The sequence below is a fragment of the Stenella coeruleoalba genome, assembly GCF_951394435.1.
Source record: "Stenella coeruleoalba genome assembly, chromosome: 6".
In the NCBI taxonomy this organism is placed as follows: domain Eukaryota; kingdom Metazoa; phylum Chordata; class Mammalia; order Artiodactyla; family Delphinidae; genus Stenella; species Stenella coeruleoalba.
In genome coordinates, this window is record NC_137151.1 from 77224622 (window position 1) to 77252195 (window position 27574).

The following is a 27574-nucleotide window of genomic DNA, read 5'->3' on the forward strand; positions in this document are numbered from 1 at the left end:
TTGTATGTTATTTGTCATTTTTCCCTTGTTGCTTTTCATAATTTTTCTTTATCTTTAATTTTTGTCAATTTGATTACTATGTGTCTCAGCATGTTTCTCTTTGGATTTATCCTGCCTGGGACTCTGCACTTTCTGGACTTGGGTGGCTATTTCCTTTCCCATGTTAGGGAAGCTTTCGACTACAATCTCTTCAAATATTTTCTCGGGTCCTTTCTCTCTCTCTTCTTCTGAGACCCCTATAATGCGAATGTTGGTGAGCTTAATGTTGTCCCAGAGGTCTCTTAGGCTGTCTTCATTTCTTTTCATTCTTTTTTCTTTATTCTGGTCCACAGCAGTGAATTCCACCATTCTGTCTTCCAGGTCACTTATCCGTTCTTCTGCCTCAGTTATTCTTCTATTGATTCCTTCTAGTATATTTTTCATTTCAGTTATTGTACTGTTCATAATTCTTCCAGTTCTTTATTAAACATTTCTTTCATCGTCTCTATCTTTGCCTCCATTCTTTTTCTGAGGTCCTGGATCATCTTCACTATCATTATTCTGAATTCTTTTTCTGGAAGGTTGCCTATCTCCACTTCATTTAGTTGATTTTCTGGGGTTTTATCTTGTTCCTTCATCTGGTACATAGTCCTCTGCCTTTTCATTTTGTCTATCTTTCTGTGAATGTGATTTTCGTTCCACAGGTTGCAGCATTGTAGTTCTTCTTGCTTTTGCTGTCTGCCCTCTGGTGGATGAGGCTATCTAAGAGGCTTGTACAAGCTTCCAGATGGCAGGGACTGGTGGCGGGTAGAGCTGGGTGTTGCTCTGCTGGGCAGAGCTCAGTAAAACTTTAACCCACTTGTTTGCTGATGGGTGGGGCTGAGTTCCCTCCCTGTTAGTTGTTTGGCCTGAGGCAACCCAGCACTGGAGCCTACAGGCTCTTTGGTGGGGCAAGTGGTGGACTCTGGGAGGGCTCACACCAAGGAGTACTTCCCAGAACTTCTGCTGTCAGTGTCTTTTCCCCCCAGTGAGACACAGTCGCCCCACCCCCACCCCCCACAGGAGATCCCACAACACTAGCGGTAGTTCTGGTTCAGTCTCCTAAGGGATCACTGCTCCATCCCCCTGGGTCCTGATATGCAAACTACTTTGTATGTGCCCTCCACGAATGGAGTCTCCGTTTCCCCAAGTCCTGCCAAAGTCCTGCAGTCAAATCCCACTAGCCTTCAAAGTCTGATTCTCTGGGAATTCCTCCTCCCATTGCCGGACCCCCAGGTTGGGAAGCCTGACGTGGGGCCCTTTGCTCCAGTGGGTGGACTTCTGTGGTATAACTGTTCTCCAGTTTGTGAGTCACCTACCCAGTGGTTATGGGATTTGATTTTATTGTGATTGTGCCCCTCCTACCATCTCATTGTGGCTTTTCCTTTGTCTTTGGATGTGGGGTATCTTTTTTGGTGAGTTCCAGTGTCTTCCTTTTGATGATTGTTCAGCAGTTAGGTGTGATTCTGGTGCCCTCGAAAGAGGTAGTGAGTGCACATCCTTCTACTCTGCCATCTTGAACCACAATTTGTCTGAAGCAAAGTCCTGGAGTGACACCCCACTGTTTGCAGCAGATGGCAGGCAGGACACCAGGGCAAGACACAGCAACAGCCTTCAGTCAGGGATTCTTAATTGATGTATGCAAAGATGATCCATTGATTTTATTAGTTAAGGTGTTGGTGATATTTTAAAAGATGTAGTTTTATATCACTTAAGTTCTTTGACCTGAAAATTATTGTTTCAGCCTGCAAAAGGCATTGTGATGATTTACCTTCCATGAGCTAAATTTCATGGAATGCTGGATAGCAACATTTTTATATAGGACTTAAGCATATGACAGACATATGCAGGGTTGATCTTCCTACAGATGATGTGGGAGATTCTATAGTCTATTTGCTTCTTGTACTCCACAATTGATTTAGAATATTAAGTTTCCATTGCTAAGCACATTGAATGCTATAGTGAAGTAATTATTTAACTTATTTATAAATATTTCAAAGTGTCATTTATTCTTTAGGGTGAATAAAGACCATGAGTGCAAGATTAGTAAGGGGCCCTGTAGCCAGACTATGAGGGAATCAGAAATCCAATAGGACAAGGGAGGTTCTCCTAAGGGAGGGGAAAAGATATGTAAAGGGAGAGTCAGGAAACCTGAATATAAGTTTGACAAACTTTACAATTTTCCTTACTCTCTCCCATTTACTTTTCATCAAGATGAAATCAGAGGTCAAAAGCAATAGACGTTGTGTACATCAACTAGTTTATATTTTTCTTGGAGGTTGTTCTTTCATTTGAGGGTGCTACTCATAGGAGGTCAAAAATATACTTTTAAAAATCAATAGCTTACTGAATACATGTATGTTCTGGTGTATTGAATCACACAAGTGGTTGCAGCAGAATTATAGGTTCCTAGGTCACTAAACTCAATTAATTAACCAACCACTTAATTATGCCCCTGGATGTCTGCATCTTTTCTTGGGGATATGCCTGCAGGTAGAGAGGCACGGAAAGTGGTTTCATCAACTTGGAAACACAAGATAGCCTGATGTTCTCAGGCCTGATAGTTTTTGCCCATCTTAGCAATTCCCTTGGGACTTGTTGGGGTTTCTTATTGGAAAGGCCATAACGAAGAACTAGTACAGGCATATCTTGGAGATTTTGTAGGTTTGGTTTCAGACCACCACAATAAAGCAAGCATTGCAATAAAGTGAGTTACATGAGTTTTTTTGTTTCCTAGTGCATATAAAAGTTATGTTTATACCATACCGTAGTCTAATAAGTGTGCACTAGCATTGTGTCTAAAAAAGCAATGAACATATCTTAATTAAAAAGATACATTATTGCTAAAAAATGCTAGCCTTCAGTGAGTTGTAATCTTTTTGCTGGTGGAGGGTTTTGCCTCAATGTTGATGGCTGCTGACTGATCAGGGTGGTGGTTGCTGAAGGTTGGGTGGCTGTGGCCATTTCTTAAGGTAAGACAACAATGAAGTCTGCCACATCAGTTGACTCTTCCTTTCATGAACGGTTTCTCTGTAACATGCAATGCTGTTTGACAGCATTTTACCCACAGTAGAATTCTTTCAAAATTGAAGTCAACCCTCTAGAAATCTGCTGCTCCTTTATCAACTAAGTTTACGTAATATTCTAAATCCTTTGTTGTCATTTCAACAATCTTCACAGAATCTTCACCATGAATAAATTTCATGTCAAGAAACCACTTTTTTTTTTTTTTTGCTTATCCATAAGAAGAAATTCCTCATGAATTAAAGTTTTATTATGAGATTCCAGCAATTCAGTCACATTTTCAGGCTCCTCTTCTAATTCTAGTTATCCTGCTACTTCCACATCTGCAGTTACTTCCTCCACTGAAGTCTTGAACCCCTAAGTCATCCATGAGGGTTAGAATAAACTTTTACTAAACTCCTGTTATGTTGATATTTTGACTTCTTCCCTTGAATCTCAAATGTTCTTAATGGCATCTGAAATGGTGAATCCTTTCAAGAAGGTTTCCAGACGGTTGCTTTGCTCAGACCCATCAGAGGTATCACTATCTATGGCAAGTATAGTCTTATAAAATGTATTTCTTACATAATAAGACTTGAAAGTTGAAATTACTCCCTGATCCATGGCTGCAGAATGGATGTTGTGATAGCAGGCACGAAAACAACATGAATCTTGTTGTGCATCTCCATCAGAGCTTTCAGGTGACCAGGTGCAATGTCAATGAGCAGTAATATTTTGAAAGGAATCTTTATCTGAGCAATAGGTCTGAACAGTGAGCTTAAAATATTCAGTAGGACTTCCCTGGTGGTACAGTGGTTAAGAATCCGCCTGCCAGTGCAGGGGACACGGGTTTGATCCCTGGTCTGGGAAGATCCCACACGCCCCAGAGCAACTAAGCCCATGTTCTGCAACTACTGAGCCTGCGCTCTAGAGCCTGCGAGCCACAACTACTGAGCCCACGTGCACACCTACTGAAGCCAGCATGCCTAGAACCCGTGCTCCGCAACAAGAGAAGCCACCACAATGAGAAGCCTGCGCACTGCAACAAAGAGTAGCTCCTGCTCGCCGCAACTAGAGAAAGCCTGCGTGCAGCAATGAAGACCCAACACAGCCAAAAATAAATAAAATATTCAGTAAGCCATGTTGTCAACAGATGTGCAGTCATCCAGGCTTTATTGTTCCATTTATAGAGTACAGGTAGAGTGGATTTAGCATATTTCTTAAGGGCCCTAGGATTTTCAGAACGGTAAATGAGTGCTTCAACTTTAAGTCACCAGTTGCATTAGTCCCTAACAAGTGAGTCAGCCTGTCCTTTGAAGCTTTGAAGCCAGGTATTGACTTCTCCTCTCTATCTATGAAAATCCTAGATGGTATCTTTTCCAATAGAAAGCCATTTCCTTGCATTGAAAATCTATTGTTTAGTGAAGCCATCTTCATTAATTATCTTAGTTAGAGCTTCTGGATAACTTGCTGCAGGTTCTACATCAGCACTTGCTTCTTCACCTTGCCCTTTTAGGTTATGGTAATGACTTCTTTCCTTAAATCTCATGAACCAACCTCTGCTAGCTTCAAAATTTCTTCTGCAGCTTCCTTACCTCTCTCAGCCGTCATAGAATTAAAGACAGTTAGGGCCTTGCTCTGGATTAGGCTTTGGCTTAAGGGAATGTTGTGGCTTTTTTGATCTTCTAACTACACCACTAAAACTTTCTCCATATCAACAATAAGACTATTTTGCTTTCTTATTCATGTATTCACTGGAGTAGCACCTTTCATTTTCTTCAAGAACTTTTTCTTTGCATCCACAACTTGGCTAATTGGCAAAAGAGGCCTAGCTTTCAGCCTATCTCAGCTTTTGATGTGCTTTCTTCATTAAGCTTAATCATTTCTAGCTTTTGATTTAAAGTGAGAGATGTGCAATTCTTCCTTTCACTTGAACGCTTGGAGGGCATTAAAGGATTATTATTGGCCTAATTTCAATATTGCCCTGTCTCAGGGAATAAGGAGGCCTGAGGAGGAGAGAGAGAGGGGAATGGCCAGCTGGTCAGTGAACGGTCAGAATACAAATAACATTTATCAGTTAAGTCCGCTTTCTTGTATAGGCGTGGTTTGTGGCACCCCAAAACAATTACAATAGTAACTTCAAAGATCACTGATCAGAGATCACTACAACGAATACATATAATAATAAATGAAGAAGTGTGAAATATTGTGAGAATTACCAAAATGTGGCACAGAGACATGAAGTAAGCAAATACTGTTGGAAAAATGGCACTGATAGATTTGCTTTGTGCAGGATTGCCACAAACCTTCAATTTGTAAAAAACACAGTATCTGAGAAGCACAATAGAGTGAAGCACAATAAATGAGTAATGCCTGTAATTGTTTTTATGCTTTCCTAAATGGTGTGAAATACTCTGATAGCTGTCAACAAGGTGTCAAATCTAGTGATTTAGTGGCAAATTTTTTTCTTTTTCCCTTTTTGCATTTTCTGTGAAGCCAAAACAATTTCTATAGTTTTAAAGAAATGCAGAAGATAAGAAAGGGTGACGTACAGATATCTTGAGAAACCTCTTGTGTTGAAGAGGTTTTGATCTCAGAAGCAACATCAACAGCAAGCATATAGGAAGATCCTGACCACAGGCTTGGAGGCCACTATAAGGCCGAGGGTAGAATTTGAGGGACCGCCAGTCCGTCAAATTTAATTGTGAAAGGAGGGGAAGATGCACTAGTTTGGCCTTCTTGGAACAACTTACTTAAGGGATTTAGCTCATCTAATTACCTTCCTTCATTCCTTCTAAAAATGGGCCCTTCCAAATTCTAAGAAAGCCCCCAAACTGTATAAAAGTTTAATGATTATTATAGTAACATATTCACTTTCAGTAAAATTTGTGATATGGTATAGCTGTATTTTCGTGTTATAAATATTTTGCAGGACATTAGTACCCCTGTGTAATCAATGTTTGTAACACTTTTATGCCTCTTAATACTATAAGCTTTGGTTTTTTATCCTGGCTCATAGCTACAGTTCTGTATGTTTGTGAAGTTTGGGTTTTTTTTTTTGTTTCTTGTATCTATTATTTTTAGTGACAGATCCTCAGCTGAGAATGTACTAACTAAATATATTTTTATTGCTACAGAAAATACAATTTATTTTGAAATAACACACTTTATACTACTTCTAGCAATTTTGAAGAAAATAGAGGGGTCTTACTGTATACAATTTAGGGTAAAATAACCATTTTGACCTTTCTTTCCAAATAACTTGCATTTCCAATTATTTGTTTCTCCTTGTTGATAAAGTTATACTTATTGGCAAATGTAGATTTTGCTCAGATATAGATTCTTTTTTCATGTATCACACAAAAGGACTAGTTGAAGAAGGAAAAAATTCACATAGTATAAAATATGAACACATTTTAATGGAAACTATTTTTTAAAATTTTTAATTTTATTAACTTCTTGTTATCTTGCCAACCTAACATGTTCAAGAAAAGAATAAGAACAAAAAAACCTGTCTCCTCTACTAATGGTTATTTTCTTGACTAGTACTTCCACCTCTAATCTATCAGTCTTATCAGTCATAGTTGAAATGAATGGAGCATCTTCCAAATTCTCCCATTACAGTCGGGGGGAGAGGCAACTGTGTCGAGCTGTGCGAACAGTTGAAGGGAGTATGTTAACTGCATTCGTGAATATCACAAGCTTGCTATGAAACATGCCTCGGAGATGGGGACGTGCTTTACTTCCTTTACCATCAGCTGCTTACTAAGAATCAGAAATAAAAATTTGTCAAGACTGCAAATTCTAGATTCAATTTTAATCTCTTCTGGTTACAATTTCCCATGGTTTTACAAGGTGTACCTAAGTAGTTACACCAAAGAATAGGGTAAAGCTGATGAGATTTTTAAGGATGATACAAAAGCTTTGAATCCAGAAATTGGTTTGTCCTCCAGAAATACATTGCGTTTTAAAATTTTTAATGTCTATTTAAGCCCATTTGTTAGTTAAAATGAACTTCGTAGAAAAATTAATGAAAAATTGACTTAGGAGACAATGCATCCCCAATTTTTTCTGGATTTTTCTAAAACATATATATATATGTATATATATATATATATATATATATATATACACTCACACACACATATATATATATACACATATCTATCTATATATATATCACATACATGCACACACATAAATTTTATTGTTGCTCTTGAAAGTTCCAAAATTAGCTCCTTCCTTTGAGTACTTTTACTAACTTTTTGAATTTATATCCAGTCTCTAATTTTGCTCAAAACCCATTGAATGGATTTCAAGTCTAGTGCTATATTTTTCATAGCAAAAGAAAAATGCTTCTCTTAACTGGCTGCTTTTTAAGCTTCATGGTTGTATAGGGAATGTGTTTTAAAACCTGTGTTCAGTCAAAGGCTTTAAGTGACTGTCAAATAAAATATTTCATAGTCAATGGCTCTCTGATACTTGACCTTGGAAAAATATGGAAATTAACATAGACCTGGAGGATAACAAATAATACCAATTCCTCACATTTGTATCATGTCTATAATGTAAGAAGACCTCTCACATTCATTGTATCATTTTGTTCCTCATAGCCATCCTGGGGAGGAGACAGAATGGGTATTAATCCCTTATTATAGGTAAGAAGGTGAAGGCTCATATCCACCACTGCTGGAAAGATAGAAAGCTAATGTTCACACTTGGGTTTTCTGAGGCCAAGTCCAATGATCACTTACTTTGCATTATTAGACTTCTTATGTTTGCCCGATGTATATCAAATACTTTCTTTAACAAGAAACATAAATGTTTACATTTTTACTGCAGCTCAGGGAAGCGATGAGTTCTGGGCAGATCTTGTCTGATTTGCCTCAAATTCCCTAGAATAACCAGTAGATCGTGTGACATATTACATAATTTAGATTCTTAGTACATTCTAAAGGAATGAAGGAATATATTTTCAAATGTCTTTATAAACGTGATGTTTCAACTGAGATAAAAAACCTGTCATGGATAAACAATAAGGTCCTAGTGTATAGCACAGGGAACTATATTCGATATCCTGTGATAAGCCATAATGGAAAAGAATATTTTTAAAAGGATGTATATATATATAACTGAATCACTTTGCTGTACAGCAGAGATTAATACAACATTGTAAACCAGCTATACTTTAATTTAAAAAAAACCTGTTATCTTGGCTAGATCCATACCAAGAAGTTATTTATTAGCACTGTGGGTTCTACAAAGTGATAGTTACAGGTGGTTATGTGAGGATGAGCAGGAATAAGAAGAAACATGGAAAAACCATTGCAGTCTTGCCAATTTCTAGGGCATCTGCATAGATACATAGATCCAGTTAAATAGCTTATGTCAAAAATATTCAGAGCAAAGCACAAACCAAGGGGTTTCAGATTCATTGCTGTATCTACCTCCAAAAGGCTAAAATATGTGGTATGGCTAAGATAATTAAGGGTACTGAGAGATTCATTTAGTTAGTTGAAAGCATAAAAAATGGATTCCTTCTGGAGTCAGTCATATTTTAGTATGTCTCGTAAAAATAAACTTGTTTTGCTTGTAAAACATAATCACTGTTAGTGCAAACTCACTTATTTTGACTTTTAGCTCTACATTCTCCTGTTTTGCTAAATATATTTCTGAAGGGGATTTAAAAGCCAATTGGATGAAGGTAATAAAAAGGTACAAACTTCCAGTTGTAAGACAAATAAGTACTAGGGATGTAATGTACAACATGTTAAATATGGTTAACACTTCTGTAAGTTATATATGAAAATTGTTAAGAGAGCAAATCCTAAGAGTTCTCATCACAAGGAAAAAAATTTTTTATTTCTTTAATTTTTTTATCTATATGAGATGATGGGTGTTTACTAAACTTATTTCGGTAATCATTTCATGATGTATGTAAGTTAAATCATTATGCAGTACACCTTAAAATTATACAGTGCTGGATGTCAATTATATCTCAATAAAAAACTGGAAGAAAAAGTCATTTACTTTTAAAAATCCAGAGAAAATCTAAGATTCCATTATTAAATATGATTCCATTTTAAAACTCAGTCCTATATTAATTTATTATGATCTGAGAAGATTTTCATAGTTGAAGAGATGAGGCAATGCAAACAGAGATGTTTTGATTTTATAATAGCCCATATTAACACATACACTTTCCTCTCCTTTGGGCTGTAAGTATCGTGCCTTATATGTTAAGGTCATTCAAGCAAAGACTGTCATTTCTGAATATTTTGGGGTTACATAAATGCCTATTATTGCCAAGAGTCCTATCAAAGAACAAAACAAAATGAAAACCTGACACCTCCTCACTCTAACACACTCTGAAAAATGAAGATCACAAAAACATTCCAAGCAGCATGATGCTATACCTATTCCAAGACTTGACCTTTTGTGTTGGATGTATTTTAATCTCTAGTATTCAGATATCTGAGTCACTGTTTACCAGGCTCTGAGAATGACAGAGGAGCTAAGTAGCCTCACAAAACAAAGTGCCTCTACCCTGAAATTCAGATGTCAAAAATTACTGCGTGCCAGGAGTTTCATTAACAGTTATCAGTCACCTTTCTAGAAAATTCAAGAATAAGGTAGTGAACTTCAAAATCATCAGGCCTCAATTTCATTGAATTCATGAAAATCTTTGGTTTTAAATCAATAAAAGATGGGTAATACAAGTTATGGTGTTATTTGGAGATCTAACAGTAATTTTCAAGAGTTTCTGGGATTTATTAGAGTTTTTTATTTTTTTTAGAGTATTTTGTTTAAGTCACTAGTGAAGCACCTTCATTCTGATATATTCCTTTTCTAAATTAAGGAAAAATTTATGTACAAATCTTAACAGTATAAATCATGAACACACTTGTGTAACTAACACTCAATAAAGATATAGAACACTTCCATCACCCACAAAAGGTTCCTTTACCCTCTTCTAGTGAATCCTACCCCATATAGGCAGGCCACCATTGTTCAGATTTCAATCACCATGGATTAATTTTGCCAGTTTTTGAACTTCATATAAAGGGAATCATATAGTATCCTTTTTTTTTTTTTTTTTTTTTTCGGTATGCGTGCCTCTCACTGTTGTGGCCTCTCCCGTTGCGGAGCACAGGCTCCGGACGCGCAGGCTCAGCGGCCATGGCTCACGGGCTCAGCCACTCCGCAGCATGTGGGATCTTCCCAGACCGGGGCACGAACCCGTGTCCGCTGCATCGGCAGGCGGACTCTCAACCACTGCGCCACCAGGGAAGCCCTATAGTATCCATTTTTTTGAGGTTCACTGTGGTTCATATTATTGGTCCATTTCTTATTGTATGACATTCTTTTGTATGACTATACTATGATTTACTTATGCATTACTATTTTTGATGCACATTTGGACTTTTTCTAATATCGGGCTATCATAAGTAATACCATTACAACTACTCCTACATAAGACATTTGGTGAGCATAAGCACTAATTTATGTAGGTTATACACCTATGGGTGGACATGCTGGGTCATAGGCGATATTAAGTTTAACTTTAATAGATGTCAACCAGTAGTTTTCCAGATGGATTGTAATGATTTATACTCCCACCATCAATGCTTGAGACTTCCAGTGGCTCCACATCCTCAGTAACACTTAATATTGTCAGTCCTTTTAATTTTAGCCATTCTGGTGAGGGCGTAGTGGTATCTCATTGTGCTTTTAATTTGCAATTCTTTGATAAGTAATGAAAATGAACATACTTGTACGTACTTACTACCCATTTGTGTGTTTTCTTTTATGAGGTGTCTGATCAAATTGGCCTGCTTTTCTTTTTATTACTGATTTGTAGCAATTCTTTATGCAATCTGGTACAAGCCTGTAGCCAGATATCTGTAGTACAAATATTTTCTCTCTGTCTATGGCTTGCCTTTTCTTAATAGTATCTTTGGAAGAGCAGAAGTTTTGAATTTTGCTTTTGTCCACTTTACAAATTTCTTCTTTTATAGGTAGTGCTATATGTGTCTTCACTAAGAAATATTTGCTTACCCCTGAGATTAGAGAGACATTCTCTTGAGTTTTCCTGTAGAAACTTCATAGTTTTGTGTTAAGCCTGTGGTTAATCTTGAATTTAATTTTTATACATGGTACAGGTAGAGGACAGGCAGGTTCCTTTTCTTCCATACATATAATGTGTTGTTCCACTGCTATTTGTGGACTTCCCTTTCCCCATTTAGCTGTTTTGGTGATTTTGTAGAAAATCAAATGATCGTCTAAGTATGGAACTATTTCTGGAATCACTATTCTATTTTATTGCCTATTTGTCTGTCCCTATGTCAGTAACACACTGACTTGATTACTGTAGCTTTATACCGAGTTGTGTAATAAGGAAGTGTAAGTCCTTCAACTCTTAGTCATTTTCAAAATTATTTTGGCTATTTTAGATTCTTTTCCATGGAGATTTTAGGATCAGCTTTTCTTTCAGCTTCTATAAAGAAGACTATTGTAATATTTAATAAGGATTATGTTAAATATATTAAACAATTTTGGAAGAATTGACATCTTGGCGATATTAGATCTTTCAATCCATTAACATAGTATATCTCTCCATTTATATAGATCTTTAAAATTTTTTTCTCAACAATATTCTGTGGTTTTCTGTATCAAGGTTTTATATGCATTTAATTAATATATTCCCATATAGTTTACTATTTTTATGCTATTATAAATAATATTGTTTTTAAATTTTCATTTTCAAATTTTTTGCTGCTAGCATACAGAAATACAATTGATTCAACAACCCTGATAAACTCATTTATCAGTCCAAGTAGCTTTTAACAGATTCTTTAAGATTTTCTATGTAGATGCTCATGTTTCTGGAAATAAGACAGTTTTATTTCTTTTTATCCAATCTATTCTTTATTTCCTTCTATTACCTTATTGCACTACCTAGAATTTCAAATGCAATGTTATGGAAGTGGTAAGAGTAGACATCCAAATCTTAGAATGAAAGTGTTCAATATTTCACCATGAAGTATTGTTAACTATAGGCACCTTTTGCCAGGTTGAGAGAGGTCTCCTATTTCTAGTTTGCTGAAAGTTTTTATAATAAATGTCTTTTGAATTTTGTCAAATGCTTTTTCTACAAGTATTGAGATGATAATAGGATTCCCCCCCAACTTTTTTCCTCTTAATATGGTAAAGTACCTAAATGATTTTTGAGTAGTAAGTCAATGGAGGTCATGATGTGTACCCTTTTACTATATTGCTGAGTTGGATTTGCTAATATTTTAAGGAATTGTACATCTAGGTTCATGACAGATATGGGTGTACAATTTTCTTACTTGCAAAGGCTTTGTTAGCTTTTGTCAGGGGTTATATTGACAATTTTCCCTCTTCCTCCATGTCATGAAAGAATTTGTGTAAGACTGGCATTATTTTTTCCTGAAAAGTTTGAGAGAATTCACCCTCTCTCAGCTGAACTGAGAATTAAGAATTGAAATGAAAATTAAAAACTGAAGCCATTTAAGCCTGGAATTTTCTTCACGGGAAGAGTTTAAACTACAGTGTTTAAAAACAGATATATGGATATTCAGATTACAGTTTTTTTCTTGTGTCTGTTTTGGTAATTTGTATCTTTCAAATAATTTGGTAATTTCATCTGAGTCATTAAATTTATATTGTGTATAACATTCTTTATCCTTTTGATATATATAGATCTGTAACGATATCTCTTCTTTCCTTTACAATTTATGCTGTTTTTTTCTCTTTTTGATCCTGCTAGTAATTTTATTTTATTTTTTTCAGAGAAACAACTGTTGCTTTTGTTAATTTTTGCTATTGTTTGTCTTGTTCTATTTCATCGATTTCTGCTTTTATATTTATTATCTCCTTCCATCAACTTATTTTGGTTTAATTTTCTTAACTTTTCTTAGCTTACTTAGTAAGGTAGAAACATAGATAACTGATTTATACATTCTTCTAATATAAGCATCTAAAGCTATAAAATTTTCTCTTAGCATTGCTTCAGCTGCATCCCACAAATTTTCATATGTTGTGTTTTCATGGTCATTCAATTAAAAATATTTTAATATTTCTTCTTAACCCAAGAAAAGTCATTTTATCTTTTCCTGGTTCTGTTTTTTTCATCTCTAATGTGAGAATGTTGTTGTTATTAAAGCTCTCTAAGTCTATTTTATATTTACCATTGTCTGATGATTCGTTGAGTAACTAAAATTATAATTTTTAATTGGCCATAGCATGCAGCTTGCCTTTAGAATTGAACAGATTTTAACATTTGGTTTTTTATTTTTAAGCACAAAATGTATTAAAATATTTTTTAAAGACTTTTTTTTTTTTTTTTGCGGTATGCAGGCCTCTCACTGCTGTGGCCTCTCCCGTTGCGGAGCACAGGCTCCGGACGCGCAGGCTCAGCGGCCATGGCTCACGGGCCTAGCCGCTCCGCGGCATGTGGGATCCTCCCAGACCGGGGAACGAACCCGTGTCCCCTGCATTGACAGGCGGACTCAACCACTGCGCCACCAGGGAAGCCCTAAAGACATTTTTAATGTAAAAATATTTGAATTTCGAACATGTTACTTAGTAACTTTCTCTAGGACTATGCAACGCTATTTCAAAGTGAAAGCATATACCTATTGACAATAGGAGACAAAAACCATAGTCATCTAACTACAGTAATGTATTTGGTCTTTATGTTTTCAGAATAAGTGAAACATTAAAAAATAAAGATTACAAATAAAGAACAATGTTGAGAAATCAAATAATCTGAAAATACAGAAGTTAAAAAAGAGCTTCTCTAAACAGGACTGTGGCATCATAAATAATGTATCTGATCTTTGTTCCTGGTTCCTGGCACAAAGGTTCAAAAACCCATAAAATTTCCTGCGTGATAGGAGACTCTTTGTTATGCTAATTATGTGATTCATGGCATAAGACCCCTTAGATTGCTTCAGGATAGGGCTGCTCACCAGAGAGACCAATCACATGATTAGAGGGTTGGAATATTGGGGCAGCGTCATCTGGGAGGAAAGGAGGGCTGGAAGTTGAGTTCAATCACATGGGCAATGATTTAATCAGTCATGCCTATGTAATGAATCCCCATAAACACTCCTGACACCAAAACTCAGTGGCACGTTTTAGTTGGTGAACACATTGATGTGTCAGGAAGGTGACACACCCTGACTCTACGGGGAGAGAGCGTGGAAGATTCATATCTGGGACCCTTCCAGACCTTGGCCTATGCACTTCTTCATTTGGCTGTTCCTGAGTTGTATTCTTTATAATAAAACTATAATTGTAAGTAGAGCACTTTCCTGAGTTACTTGGCTCATTTTACTGTAGTACCCCAGTGGGAGTAGAAACAGAATAAGGACACCATAGAGAAAAAGAAACATATACTTGTTGTAGAGAACACTGGTCATTCTCCATATTGATGAAATAAAAATTCACATTTTAAGGCAAGACAAGAAAAATTTAAACATATTTTTTGCTCTGCCCATCTGGGCCTCTTCCCGCCCCTCTAGTGTCCATTGTGCATCTGCATTATGCATTAACCAAACCTCCCCAATGGCAGAAATACCTGCTCAATCATAAAGATCAATTCTTTTCCTTCTGGCACCAGCCATATAACTCCTTAGAAATTAACATTGCTTTTTGCAATCTTGTAAGGGGTCAAGATGACCCACTGCTCACCTCGTATGTGCAGACATCTTTGGTGCACTTTATGTACAATGCCAATGCATCATTTCCCTTAAAGATAGCGATTGGTGCAAAGCAGACTGGTCAGATGACCTGGAGAGATACTGGGTCACACCTAATGGAAGTTTTTAACTTAAGTACTCACTATGACCTTAGTACTTGTATTCTGCCTATTTTACAAGATTATTGTTTCTTGCATTACTAAATGTGTGACTGTGATAAAATTAATGATGATTAGGCAACTTGAAACAATTGACCAAATATACAGTTCTATAAGATCAATGATTACAATAGTGTAACTCTAGATATGGGAAGAAGCAACAAGAGGGAACCATTTCCTGAACCATAAGAGACTAGTATGACAGGCGTTCCAGAAGTTTCTGGCCACTGTTAACAGGGTTTAGTCCAGTAATAGTACACTGAGTGGCCTAACAACGAAATTCTTGCCCAACCTGGGAATGAGTTTTCCTAGTGCCATGGAACAAATTGGTCATGAAATGCCTCCCAAATTTTGGTCGAAATTAAGACCTAAAGGTGAGAGATTGTAAAATAAAGAATGTTGCCCGCCATCCAGTCCTACAATAATCAAGTCATCAGGCACTGAAGTTGCTGACTTACAATACACCCTGAAAAGAATTCAGGGTGAAGATCAGGATGTGGTGCTTTGTGCTGGGGGGAAACTGACAGAACTGGCCTTCAGATAGTTAGATATTTTCAGGAGAAATTTCTTGTGAACTTGGATTCTTGCATCTTCCCATACTTAGAAAAGCACAAAAACCATTAACTAAAATGTCTGTTCCTTGTGACTAGCAGCAACCTTCTACTGAGATGCATACTTGATTGCATGCACCCCTTTTGCCGAAATCACATATATACTGGCCTCCCCCTTTACCTCTTCAGAACAGTTCTCAGAACTCTCTGAGAGACTGTCTCCCAGGTTATAATCTTTATTTTGGCTCAAATAAGATTTTCCATTTCTTTCTTAGATTGGCTATTGATTAATTTTTTGTCAACAATATCCAGGCTTGCTTTTTCACATAACAATAGATTTTTGCAGTTAGGTACATGTTCACCCAGCTAAAAGCTATATTTCTCAGCCATCCTTGCAACTATACATGTATAACTAAATTCTAACCAGCAAGATGTATGCAGAAGTGTTATAAATCCTCCCTTTCTCTTTTTATGATGAAAGCTATTTGCTGCCTCTGCAAACCCTAACCCTAAACCTAACCCTAGCATTTTACCTTTTAACAGCAGATAGCGACTCATTTATTAATTTCTTTCTCTCTTGAGATTGGCATCTGAGATCCAAGACTTGACCCTCTTTAAAACGTGTATTATACTACATAGGATTATTTAATACATTCATTTGAAAGATTAATAAATTCTGCCTGAAGTCCCAAGAATGTGTTGTGGCCAAGTTGGTAATAGCAAGTCACAAGGCCTGGATTCTTTACAGAGAAGATGTACGTCGATATGCACAGTCACTATTTCCAAAAACATTTGCATAGACACAGAACATGAAAGAGGCACCTGTAGGAAAAACTCCTCCATCAGGGCCATGGTCCATCGGTGGTGCAGCTGCCAGGATTTGGCTGGGTGACTGATGTCTGCTGCATGGAGGATCAGGGACATGGTTTTGGCTTTGTCAAGCCTGTCAAAACAAGGACATGCTCAAATTATCAGAACAAAGTAACCAATTACAGTCTCCTCTGAGTCCAAGCCCACATACCTTTAACATGAAAAAAAAAAACAAAAAAACACCTACCCTTCAGGCTGCTGCAAACTGTTTCTTATATTTTTAATTTGCTGGAAGTGACCCGACATGTCTGTAGACAAAACCATTTCAATCACTAGGTTCCGAAGATCCCTGTGGAGTCATCAAAAGCAGAAAGGTTTGTTTGGTCCCTTTTTGTTCTCAAGTGAAATATTTCCTTAATATTGCGAATTACATTTTATTTTTTTCTAATGGTATGAGCACAAAAGATGCTACATTTTAAATGTAAAAGAGCTTACAAAAGTTTGGCTTTAGGATGTTGCCAGGAGAGTGATTTGTGAATGATGCTGGGCAACATCTCCTTTTAAAGAACTGGATGCTTTCCCTCCCACACCTACATCCCTCCCCCACTCATAATTTCTAAATATTATTTTTAGAAATAATAATATCAGAAAGAATCCTAACTAATTTTAAAGAAAAAACTATTCTAAAGGCAGAATTTGTAATTAAGAAAGCCACCACCATTTATTCAGTATTTCTTCAATCAAGGCAGTGTTCTAGGTGCTTTTATGTGAGGGGGTACTACTATTTCCCACCAGAGGGGATTGAGTTGTTTGCTGAGTCACACAGCTAGTACATAGCAGAGATAAGATTCACCCCCAAGAGTTCCCACTAGCAAAGCTGACACTTGGATCACTCCACTGTACCGAGCTTCCATCATGAGGACTCCAGAGAAACCAAGGCTATAAGTGAGTGGGAATTCTCTGTTTAAGCCCTGGGGAACTCGATCCTACATATCATAGACAGAGCTACTGGTACTGTTAAAATTTTAACCAAGACACTGCAAATACGGTGAACATATCACAAAGTCTATGAATGAATAACTCATTCTCACAGTAAGCAGGAGATGAGTAATGCCAGTAAAGGCTTGCATGTTCTACAATTCATTGCTTGCTCAGTACAGATAGGTAAAAAAGTCGCTTATACTGGAAATGGTATTTTATTTCATTCTGTGGCCAGTAGAATAAGCTAAATTACAGGTGTATGCTAAACTTGAATTATGATCTTGTGTCAAAGATATTTTACCTAAAGATGGTATGATTGAATGATTTGTTTTTAAGAACAACCACATACTGGAGATTCTTGCTGAAAATTATGGGTGCTCAATTCAGTTGGATTTTTAGATAGGAGCAATAAGAAAACAATACTCTGATTACTGTTCATGATATTGTATAGCTTGCTTAGAATTCTTTTACCCAAATATTAAGGGAATGGAAGCTATCAAAGATAGTTAATACTTATTCTCAATTACATTTTTTCTTCTAAATTACGAGATACCCATGTTACAATACCAACTGTACCAAAATATTCATGTTAACTAGGAAAAATGAGACAAAAGTTTTATGAAATCTATAAAATTTAATAAATACTTTGTACTTTGCAGATGTGATGTTAAAAAAGAGACAACAGACCCAAAATGGAGTCCTTGTGCTAAGCCCACATCACCAAACAAGACTTAATACCTCCCCCAGGATTGGAAACTTAAACCAATCAATGTGGAATTACCTGGTCAGCACTAGTGAGGTAATCCACGTGACAGACCCCTGTCATCCCCCAAAGGAAGGTGAATTTGCCTGAAATAATCAGCTCCTTGATAGAATAACTTCCTTGTCTTCCTCTTTCTGCTTATAAAAGTCTGCCATTTTGTACAGTTATTTGGAGCTCCTTTTCATTTGCTAGATGGGATGCTGCCCAATTTATGAATTGGGTTGAATAAAGCCAATAAGATTTTTAAAATTTACTCAGTTGAACTTTGTTTTTTAACAGTAATCAATAAATGTTAGATATTGTCAATAATCAACTAATATCAATAGGCAAACTAGTACACAAAGGAAATGTTACTTTATTTATACATTTTTCTTGCCAAAATTTAAAAATTACTGCATTTATAGTTACTAAAGTTACTTTAAAAACTAGATTTGCAAACAGAAAACCTACAAACCCTTAAAAAGCTAGCTACCCATATTTTATTTATTTATTTATTTATTTTAATTAATTAATTAATTTATTTTTGGCTGTGTTGGGTCTTCGTCGCTGCGTGTGGGCTTTCTCTAGTTGCAGTGAGCGGGGGTTACTCTTCGTTGCAGTGTGCGGGCTTCTCATTGCCATGGCTTTTCTTGTTGTGGAGCATGGGCTCTAGACGCGCGGGCTTCAGTAGTTGCGGCACGTGGGCTCAGTAGTTGTGGCACACGGGCTTAGTTGTTCCGCCGCATGTGGGATCTTCCCAGACCTGGGCTTGAACCCCTGTCTCCTGAATTGGCAGGCAGAATCTTAATCACTGAGCCACCAGGGAAGCCCCGCTATCCATATTTTAATTCTTGGTAAAATAGTATCAAGTTTATGCTATTAAATAAATCTTTTACAGCTTTTTGGAAACAGTGTTAAATCATATGATAAATCAAATCATAAATCATGTGATATTATAGTATGTGTTAAAAAAAATTGGGAATTCCCTGGCAGTCCAGTGGTTAGGACTTGGTGCTCTCACTGCTGGGGCCACGGGTTCTATCCCCGGCTGGGGAACTAAGATCCTGCAAGCCTTGTGGAGCAGCTGAAAAGAAAAATTCTATAAAAACACTCAATTAGGATGTTTTGTACAGTAACTTCTTAGCTACTGTACAAAAATATAAAATATTAGAGGAGTAAATTATGAGAATAAATAATAAAGATGTTAAAGAACAAAGTGTAATAGAAAAAAATCACACTGAAATAGCAACAGAATAACTTTGAGAAGAAAAACGTTAATTCAAAGGAATAATAAAATTAATAATACAAATGTTACCTCTGGGAATGATAATCACTGATGAAGAAATAAATTAATACTCTAGATATAAACAGTCAATCTCTCAGACCTTAGGAAACACTTCTGCACTGTGTCCCTGCTTCTACCTTTGCCCTTCTGTTTTCCCCATACCCAGCAGTGGTGGCTTCACAATTAGATCCTGGCCTTCCTAGGCTGGTGACCCAAACTGTGCTATTGTTTCCTGTGGCATAAAATGAGAGGCCTGAATTGCCTCCTTCCCCTGACTTCAGAGCTTTTTCTACAGTTGCAAAAGTGAGCCCATATTTTTTCCAGCCTTGAAAATCCAGGAAGTTTTAATACTTGGAGAAGTAACCATGGGAAATTAGGGCTTGTTTTAAACTCTGAATTAAACTTTTATTTATGTATTTTAAGGCAGATCTTAATTCCAGGTTACTTCTTTGGACATTTCTTTTCACCTTGATTTAAAGAAAAAAACAAAAACAGAAACAAACCTAAAGAACACTTTGACATTTGAATTTGAATAGGAATTTTTTCAGGCCATTAACTGACTTTTAACAAGATCTTAGTTAAAGATAAAGGCTTCCTTTTTTTTTTTTTAATGTAAGTAGTAGGTCCCACAGAAAATTAGGAATATACTTACACTAAAAAATGTCTATGTTTATCTGAAATTTATATTTAACTGGATGTCCTGTATTTTTATTTGTTACATCTGGCAAGCCTATAGTCAAATGAAGGGGATGATGGTGACCTGAGGATCAAGAAGGAGGGAATGTTATGCTGAGCAGTAGGGGTGCATCTTGTTATTTTTCCCTGCATGGCAATAGCAATACCATTTCATGTAATTTTTTTTTTCTTTTTAAGAAGACAGATGCCTTGGAGAAACATGTAAGATTACCCTTTGCATCTAGGTCATTTTAGTATGTTATATTCATAACTTTTTCCCCAAATAGTGAGTTCTTTGATTTTTAGAGAAGCTAAACACATATAGAAAAGTAATATATGAAGGGATCAGTGTGATGCTAAAATTTTGAATTCATGTAGGACCACATATTGGTACAGCTGAGTAGAGCTCCATTCCTGGGAGTATGTAGTTATGTATCTTAAGGTTTTTCTTATGTGGTACATAATCTTATGGATTGGCTGTGATGCATATAGATGTTGAATTGGACTTCAAATAGTTCAGCTCCATGTAACAGAGCCTGGCTCCTGAACCGTCTTCTAGGCACTAATCATTCTCAGAATCATCCAGTCAAAGGGAACTGAGTTTGTTTTGTGAGTAAAGGATTGATTTTCATCTGTTTTCTTCAGTTTACATCACTTAACTTTTTCCCTAACATTAAATTTCCTCTAGGTTTCCTCTGAAACTCACCTCCAGTCATCTTTGGATAAATTTACCAGGACATTCATTTCTTCTTCTTGCATAAGTCGATACGCTGCACTCACATGGTGATTTTCAAGGACGGAGCGATCATTATACAAAATGGCAACATCTGACCTAAGAATTAAAAACAAAATGCCAAGTAGAGGATTTCTTTAGACCTCATGAGTGTCTTTGAAAACTACTCAAGTCATAAGACACAATATCATCCGTAAAAATCCTATAATTAAACACCTAGACTTATGGAAGTACTTAGTTTCCTTTCTTTTTTTACTGTATGATAATTTTTAAAAAAATAGCATTTATTTTTTAGAGCAGTTTTAGGTTCACAACAAAATTGAGCAGAAAGTACAGAGATTCACCATATACTCCCTGGTCCCCACACATGCATAGCCTCCCCCATTATTAACATCCCCAATCACAGTCGTACACTTGTTGAAATTGATGAATCTACATTGAACATCATTATCACCCAGAGTCCATAGTTTACATTAAGGGTTTACTCTTAGTGGTGTACATTCTATGGGTTTGGACAAATGTATAACGACATACACCTACCATTGTTGTATCATACAGAGTATTTTCCCTGCCCTAGAAATCCTTTGTGATCTGCCAATTCATCCTTCCCTTCCCATCCCCTGAACCCTTGGCAACTCCTGATCTTTTTATTGTTTTCACAGTTTTGCCATTTCCAGAATGTCATATGGTTGGACTCATACAGTATGTGGCCTTTTCAGATTGAATTCTTGAACCTTTTAGTATGCATGTGAGCTACCTTTATATCTTTTCATGGCTTGATAGCTCAATTCTTTTGAGCACTAAATAATATTACATTATCTGGATGTATCACAGTTTATTTATCCACTCACCTACTGAATGACATCTTGGTTGCTTTTAAGTTTTGGCAATTATGAATAAAGCTGCTATAAACACCTCTGTGCAGGTTTTCGTGTGGACATAAGTTTTCAGCTCTGTTGGGTAAATACCAAGGAGAGTGATTGCTGGCTCACATGGTAAGAGCATGCTTAGTTTTTTAAGAAACCACCAAACTGTCTTCCAATACGGCTGTACCATTTTGCATTCTCATCAGCAATGCACGAGAGTTCCTGTTGATCTACATCCTTACTAGTGTTTGGTGTTGTCAGTGTTCTGGATTTTGGCCTTTCTAAAAGATGTGTAGTGATATCTCGTTTAATTTGCATTTCCCTGATGACATATAATATGGAGCATCTTTGCATAAGCTAATTTGCCATCTGTGTATCTTCTTTGGTGAGGTATCTGTTAAGGACCATTTTAAAATCAGGTTCTTTATTTTCTTATTGTTGAGTGTTAAGGCTTCTTTATATATTTTGCACAATAGTCCTTTATCAGATGTATCTTTTGCAAATATTTTCTCCTACTCTTTGGTTATCTTGTAATTCTCTTGATATCGCCTTTCATAAAGCATAAATTTTTAATTTTAATGAGGTCCAGTTTATCAGTTATTTCTTTCAAGAATTGTGCCTTAGTGTCGTATTGAAAAAGTCATTGCCACGCCTAAGATCATCTAGATTTTCTCCTATGTTACCTTCTAGAAGTTTTAGAGTTTTGCATTTTACATTTAGGTCTATCATACTTTCTTTTTTTTTTTTTTTTTGCAGTACTCGGGCCTCTCACTGTTGTGGCCTCTCCCACTGCGGAGCACAGGCTCCGGAGGTGCAGGCTCAGTGGCCATGGCTCACGGGCCCAGCCGCTCCGCAGCATGTGGGATCTTCCCAGACCGGGGCACGAACCCGTGTCCCCTGCATCGGCAGGCGGACTCTCAACCACTGCGCCACCAGGGAAGCCCTATCATACATTTTGAGTTAATTTTTATGAATAGTGTAAGGTTTGTGTCCAGATTCATTTTTTTGCATGTGGATGTCTAGTTGTTCCAGCACCATTTGTTGAAGAGACTATCTTTGCTCCATTGTATGGCATTTGCTCATTTGTTAAAGATCAGTTGAATGTATTTATGTAAGTGCATTCCTGAGCTCTCTATTCTGCCCCATTGACCTATTTGTCTGTTCTTTTGCCATTACCATACTGTCTTGTTTACTGTAGACTTATAGTAAGTCTAGAAGTTGGATTGTGTCAATTCTCCAGCTTTGTTCTCTCCTTCAATGTTGAGTTGGCTGTTCTGGGTCTTTTTGCCTCCCCATATACACATTAAATCTTCTTGCTGATATACACAAAATAACTTGCTGGTATTTTTATTGGGATTGCATTAAGTCAATAGATCAAGTTGAGAAGAACTGACTTCTTGACAACATTGAGTTTTCCTATCCATGAACATGGAATATCTCTTCATTTATATAGTTCTTCTTTGAATTCTTTCATCAGAGCTTTGTAGTTTGCCTTATATACATCTTGTACATTTTGTTAGATTTATACCCAAGTATTTCAATTTTTGGATGCTAATGTAAATGATATTTTACATTATTGAATTTTAGTTTTAAATTTTTTAAATAAAATTTTAATTAAATTTTGACTTCAAATTCCACGTGCTCATTGCCAGTATATATGAGAGTGACTGAGTTTTGTGTATTAACCTTGTATCATGAAAATTTGCTATTTGCTATAATTGCTTATTAGTTCTAGAAGTATTTTTGTTGAGTTTTTGGATTTTCTACATAGACCATTATGTCATCTATGAACAAAGACAGTTTTGTCTTCCTTTCCAACCTGTATATGATATTGAAAAGCAGTAGAGAGGGGGGGACATCTTTGCCTTATTCCTGATCTTAGTGGGAAAGCTTCGAGTTTCTCACTGTTAAGTATGATGTTAACTGTAGGTTTTTTGTGATATTCTTTGTCAGGTTGAAGAAGTTTCCCTCTATTCCTAATTCACTGAATATTTTTATCATGAATAGCTATTGGATTACGGTAAGTGTTTTCTCTGTATCTTGATATGATTGTGTGTTTTTTCCTTTAGCCTATTGATATGATGGGTTACCTCAATTGAATTTTTAATGTCAAACCTAGGCATAAATCCCACTTGGTCATGTGCCTAGTCTCCTTGTATTATCATAATTTAAATGTATTTATGCCCTTTCCTTTCAATTTGCAATCCAGATGCCTGCAAGATCTACATATGACACAGAGAGAGAGAAAAAACTCACCTAACATCCTCATTTAATCACTGAAAGAACCAATCCTTTTGTACCTATTCTATATAGTTGATTACCACCCTTACTCCCTTGGACTAAATTTACTTTGGGTAGAAGGTAGAGGGGATGTTAAAAATCATTTGGTCTATTTATGATTCTATTTTTTTCTCTTATAATGCTGTAATTCGATTTGAGTATTATAGGTCCTCTACCGTTAAACTGGGAAAACCATTATGTAAAACAAAACTTAAAATGTATGTTTCACCACCAATTTATAATGGGCATTATATTTTAAAATGATGAATTCATTAAGGGAAGGCTTTTATTTCTCACCTGTTTGTATTTTTATATCGTTTAATCATCAAATAAAGTACTTAAGTTGCACTATTGAAATTGGTATTCTAGCATAAAGTGTGAAATATTCCAAGTGTTCTCAAATCTGTATAATTGAGCCCTTGCTTCTTCTTCCTCGATCCCCTTAAGTTGCCAGATCATTTTGCAAGTGTGGAATGGAAGCAGAGCTACTATGTTCAGTGCAGTGTCCCATGCAAATAAGTTGGCAACTTGTAGGTAGGCAGTAAAAATAGCACCAAAGTCAAGGTGAAACCTGTAACAATTTTGCTACCACTTACACCAACACACAACACACTCCTCTCACCTTTCCTTTCTCCTGTAGACACATATTCTGTCAGCACTAAAAATGTCTCACTAAGACTATTTCAGGCTTTTCAGTGGGTAGTGATCTAGCACTGACCTTAGCACTGAAAGTTTACCAAAGAGTAGACAATGACAAATATAAGAAAGAACTAAGAAATCTGGCTTCTGTAGCAAGCAACCTATTTGAGATCTGTATCTAATAGTCTGGTGGATAAACCAAGCTTGATTATTAATCCAATATAGGGGAAATGACCTATTAGGCAGTGGAATAATTACTTCCTCTTTTGTTCCTAGCACTATCATAAAAGTAGAATAACATATGTAGTTAGCTAATAGCATATAACCCCAAAATAGACTTTCTTTTAATCATCCCAGCCTTGGCCTAAAATTTAATTAGCAATAATCATAGCTCGATACACAGAAAACTGAACTAGGAGAGCATACATGCAATCCTTGTTGGAGAGAAAATTAAATAGATCTTGTCCAAGTATCTCCAGAAATTTGCTGAGATCATGGGGAAAACTGTGATTTGCAAATCACATATTTTGTATCATACAATCTCAAATCTAGCCATGGCAGTTTTGCCAGGGTTATTGCATGATGTGGATCTAAGTATCACTATTTCTTTCTCTCAGCAACAAGCAAAGATGTGTTTTTTAACCAGATTTAATTGTAGCAAATTATGTGTGATTTTGTCTCATAAATCCAAAGGATGCTGAGAATACAGAATGGTCTTAATGCTTGAGATAATCTTTGACTGCTATGGAAAGAACAAGATTCTAAGCAATACCCAGTGTCCATGGTTACATGTAGCTTGGCATTTTCTTTTCACAATGAGGAAATTATTTCTATTTATTTACACTTTCAAGGATTGTATGAATTATAATGTCTGTATTGAACTCAAATCTAGCCTTGCACTATGTTTTAAATTATTTTTCAGTCATTTTTCATTATCTAGTAAGTAGGTTTCCATATTAGAAAAGCAACTCTAAATCCAAGTAACAGTGAATAATATAAAATATGGTAGAATTATTGATATCAGTAACATAAAACCAATATATACTTGGACAAAATGTGAAGCCAATAATTTCAAAAAGCACATCACATTGTTGCATTTGTGATCATTACAACTTTTTTGTTCATAAAATGTTCAAGTTCTTGTAGAATTAATCTATTAAATAATTGATCCTGATAGACAATATATAAGAAAATAAGTAAAATAATAGACCTTCCCCAGTGTTTATACAGAGTTTCTTAATATAAAATGGTAAAAAGTGTGTCCTTCTTCATCCTCCTCCTCTCTCTGCTCTTTCTCCTCCTTCTTTTCTACGTCTCCTTTTCCTTCTCTGCAGTCTAAAGTATAAGTACATTAGGACTCTTCATCCAGTTGTAAATCAATGGTAAAAGGAGAACTCTAGAAGTGATAATTTAATATTGCTGCTGGAGGTCAGTCCATTGCCTTTACTTTTCAAAATAGAAAGAGCAAGAAATATTTATTGGAAGCAAATCACTTGCTCCCTTCTCCAATTCCTAAAACTGTGGTCCTACACTGGGCCCGGCTCAGTAATGAGCTGTCTTTAATTAAAATCCCATTTATTATGAATTTGGTGGATATAGAAGAGCCTTTGCTAAGCAAAAATGATCTGCATAGTTTACCTTTCCTTTGATATTTAACACAAATGAAAACAGGACATCTCTATACTCTACAAAAGTGTAGGTTAATAACATCCCTGCTGTACAACCAGACTTCAAGGTCTTCCTTTTCACTTTATGCTCTGTCAATCTGGGAGACTCTAGGGATAGAAAGAATGCTTTCCCCAACATTTCATTGTTTGAATTTCAACTCTCCCTCTGTCTCTGTCAAGGGGCCATAATTTTCAAGTCCATCCATTTAAGACTGTAAAAGATTGACTGTCATATGTCTGTCTCTGCCCATGGGAGCAGAGTTATGTAAATAGACTGGATTGAGAGCGAGTGTCCCTCATCTCAGCTTCTCAACCCTGCTATTGCCATCAGCTGACTATGTGCATATAGTTAGGTAATTTCACCTATTAAGATCTTTGTTTTCTTTTCTTAGACTGTGAGGCTTAGACCAGATGATCTATAATGTGGACCTCAGTCACCGTAGGATCCCTTGAAGCTCTAAAATGTTCAGTATTTGTTTTTTTTTTTTGTTTGTTTGTTTTTTGCAGTACGCGGGCCTCTCACTAATGTGGCCTCTCCTGTTGCAGAGCACAGGCTCCGGACGCGCAGGCTCAGCGGCCATGGCTCACGGGCCCAGCCGCTCCGCGGCATGTGGGATCTTCCCGGACCGGGGCACGAACCCATGTCCCCTGCATCGGCAGGCAGACCCTCAACCACTGCGCCACCAGGGAAGCCCTAAAATGTTCAGTATTTTAATAAAATGTTCCATGCTCCCCACATCAAAACAACAAATTCCTATAGCTGGAAAATCAATTTTTAGAAATATCGCTCTTAAAATACAAATGAACAGACCACACAAAAACCTGCACATGAACATTTATGGCAGCTTTTTCATAAATGCCAAAATTTGGAGGAAACCAAGACATCCTTCAATAGTAGAATACGTGAACTCTGGTACATCCATGCAATGGAATATTATTCAGCAGTAAAAAGAAATGAGCTATCAAGTCATGAAGAGACATAGAGGAACCTTAAATGCATATTGTTAAGTAGAAGAAGCCAGTTTGAAAAGGCTTCATACTGCATGATTTTGAATACATGACATTTTGGAAAAGGCAAAACTAGAGATCTTAAGATCAGTGATTGCCATGGGTAAAGGGGGAAGGAGGGAGGGAGGAATGAAAAGATGAAGCTCAGGGGACTTTTTAGGGCAGTGAAACTATTGTGGATGATACTATAATGGTGGATACATGGCATTATACATTTGTAAAGCCCATAAAATGTATAACACAAACAGCAAACCAAAATGCAGGCTATAGATTTTAGCTAATAATAATGTATCAATATTGGTTTATCGATTGTAACAAATGTACCACACCTGATGTAAGATGTTAACACTAGGTGAAAATGTGGGGTTGGGGAAGGAGTATGTGGAAACTCTGTACTTTCTGTTCAATTTTTATGTAAACCTAAATCTA

At 36.5% G+C, this 27574-nt stretch overlaps 1 protein-coding gene across 1 annotated transcript in view; it reads right to left on the reverse strand.

Moving 5' to 3' along the window:
• The window catches only part of PDE1A (phosphodiesterase 1A), a 263294-nt gene that overhangs the window by 47686 nt on the left and 188034 nt on the right, over positions 1–27574 (reverse strand). The window contains exons 8-10 of the mRNA XM_079923669.1: positions 20659–20784; positions 16517–16618; positions 16282–16402 (exon numbers count right to left, since the gene is read on the reverse strand). Of these exons, the coding sequence (XP_079779795.1) occupies positions 16282–16402; positions 16517–16618; positions 20659–20784 (349 nt within the window). The remainder of the gene's footprint in view (positions 1–16281; positions 16403–16516; positions 16619–20658; positions 20785–27574) is intronic.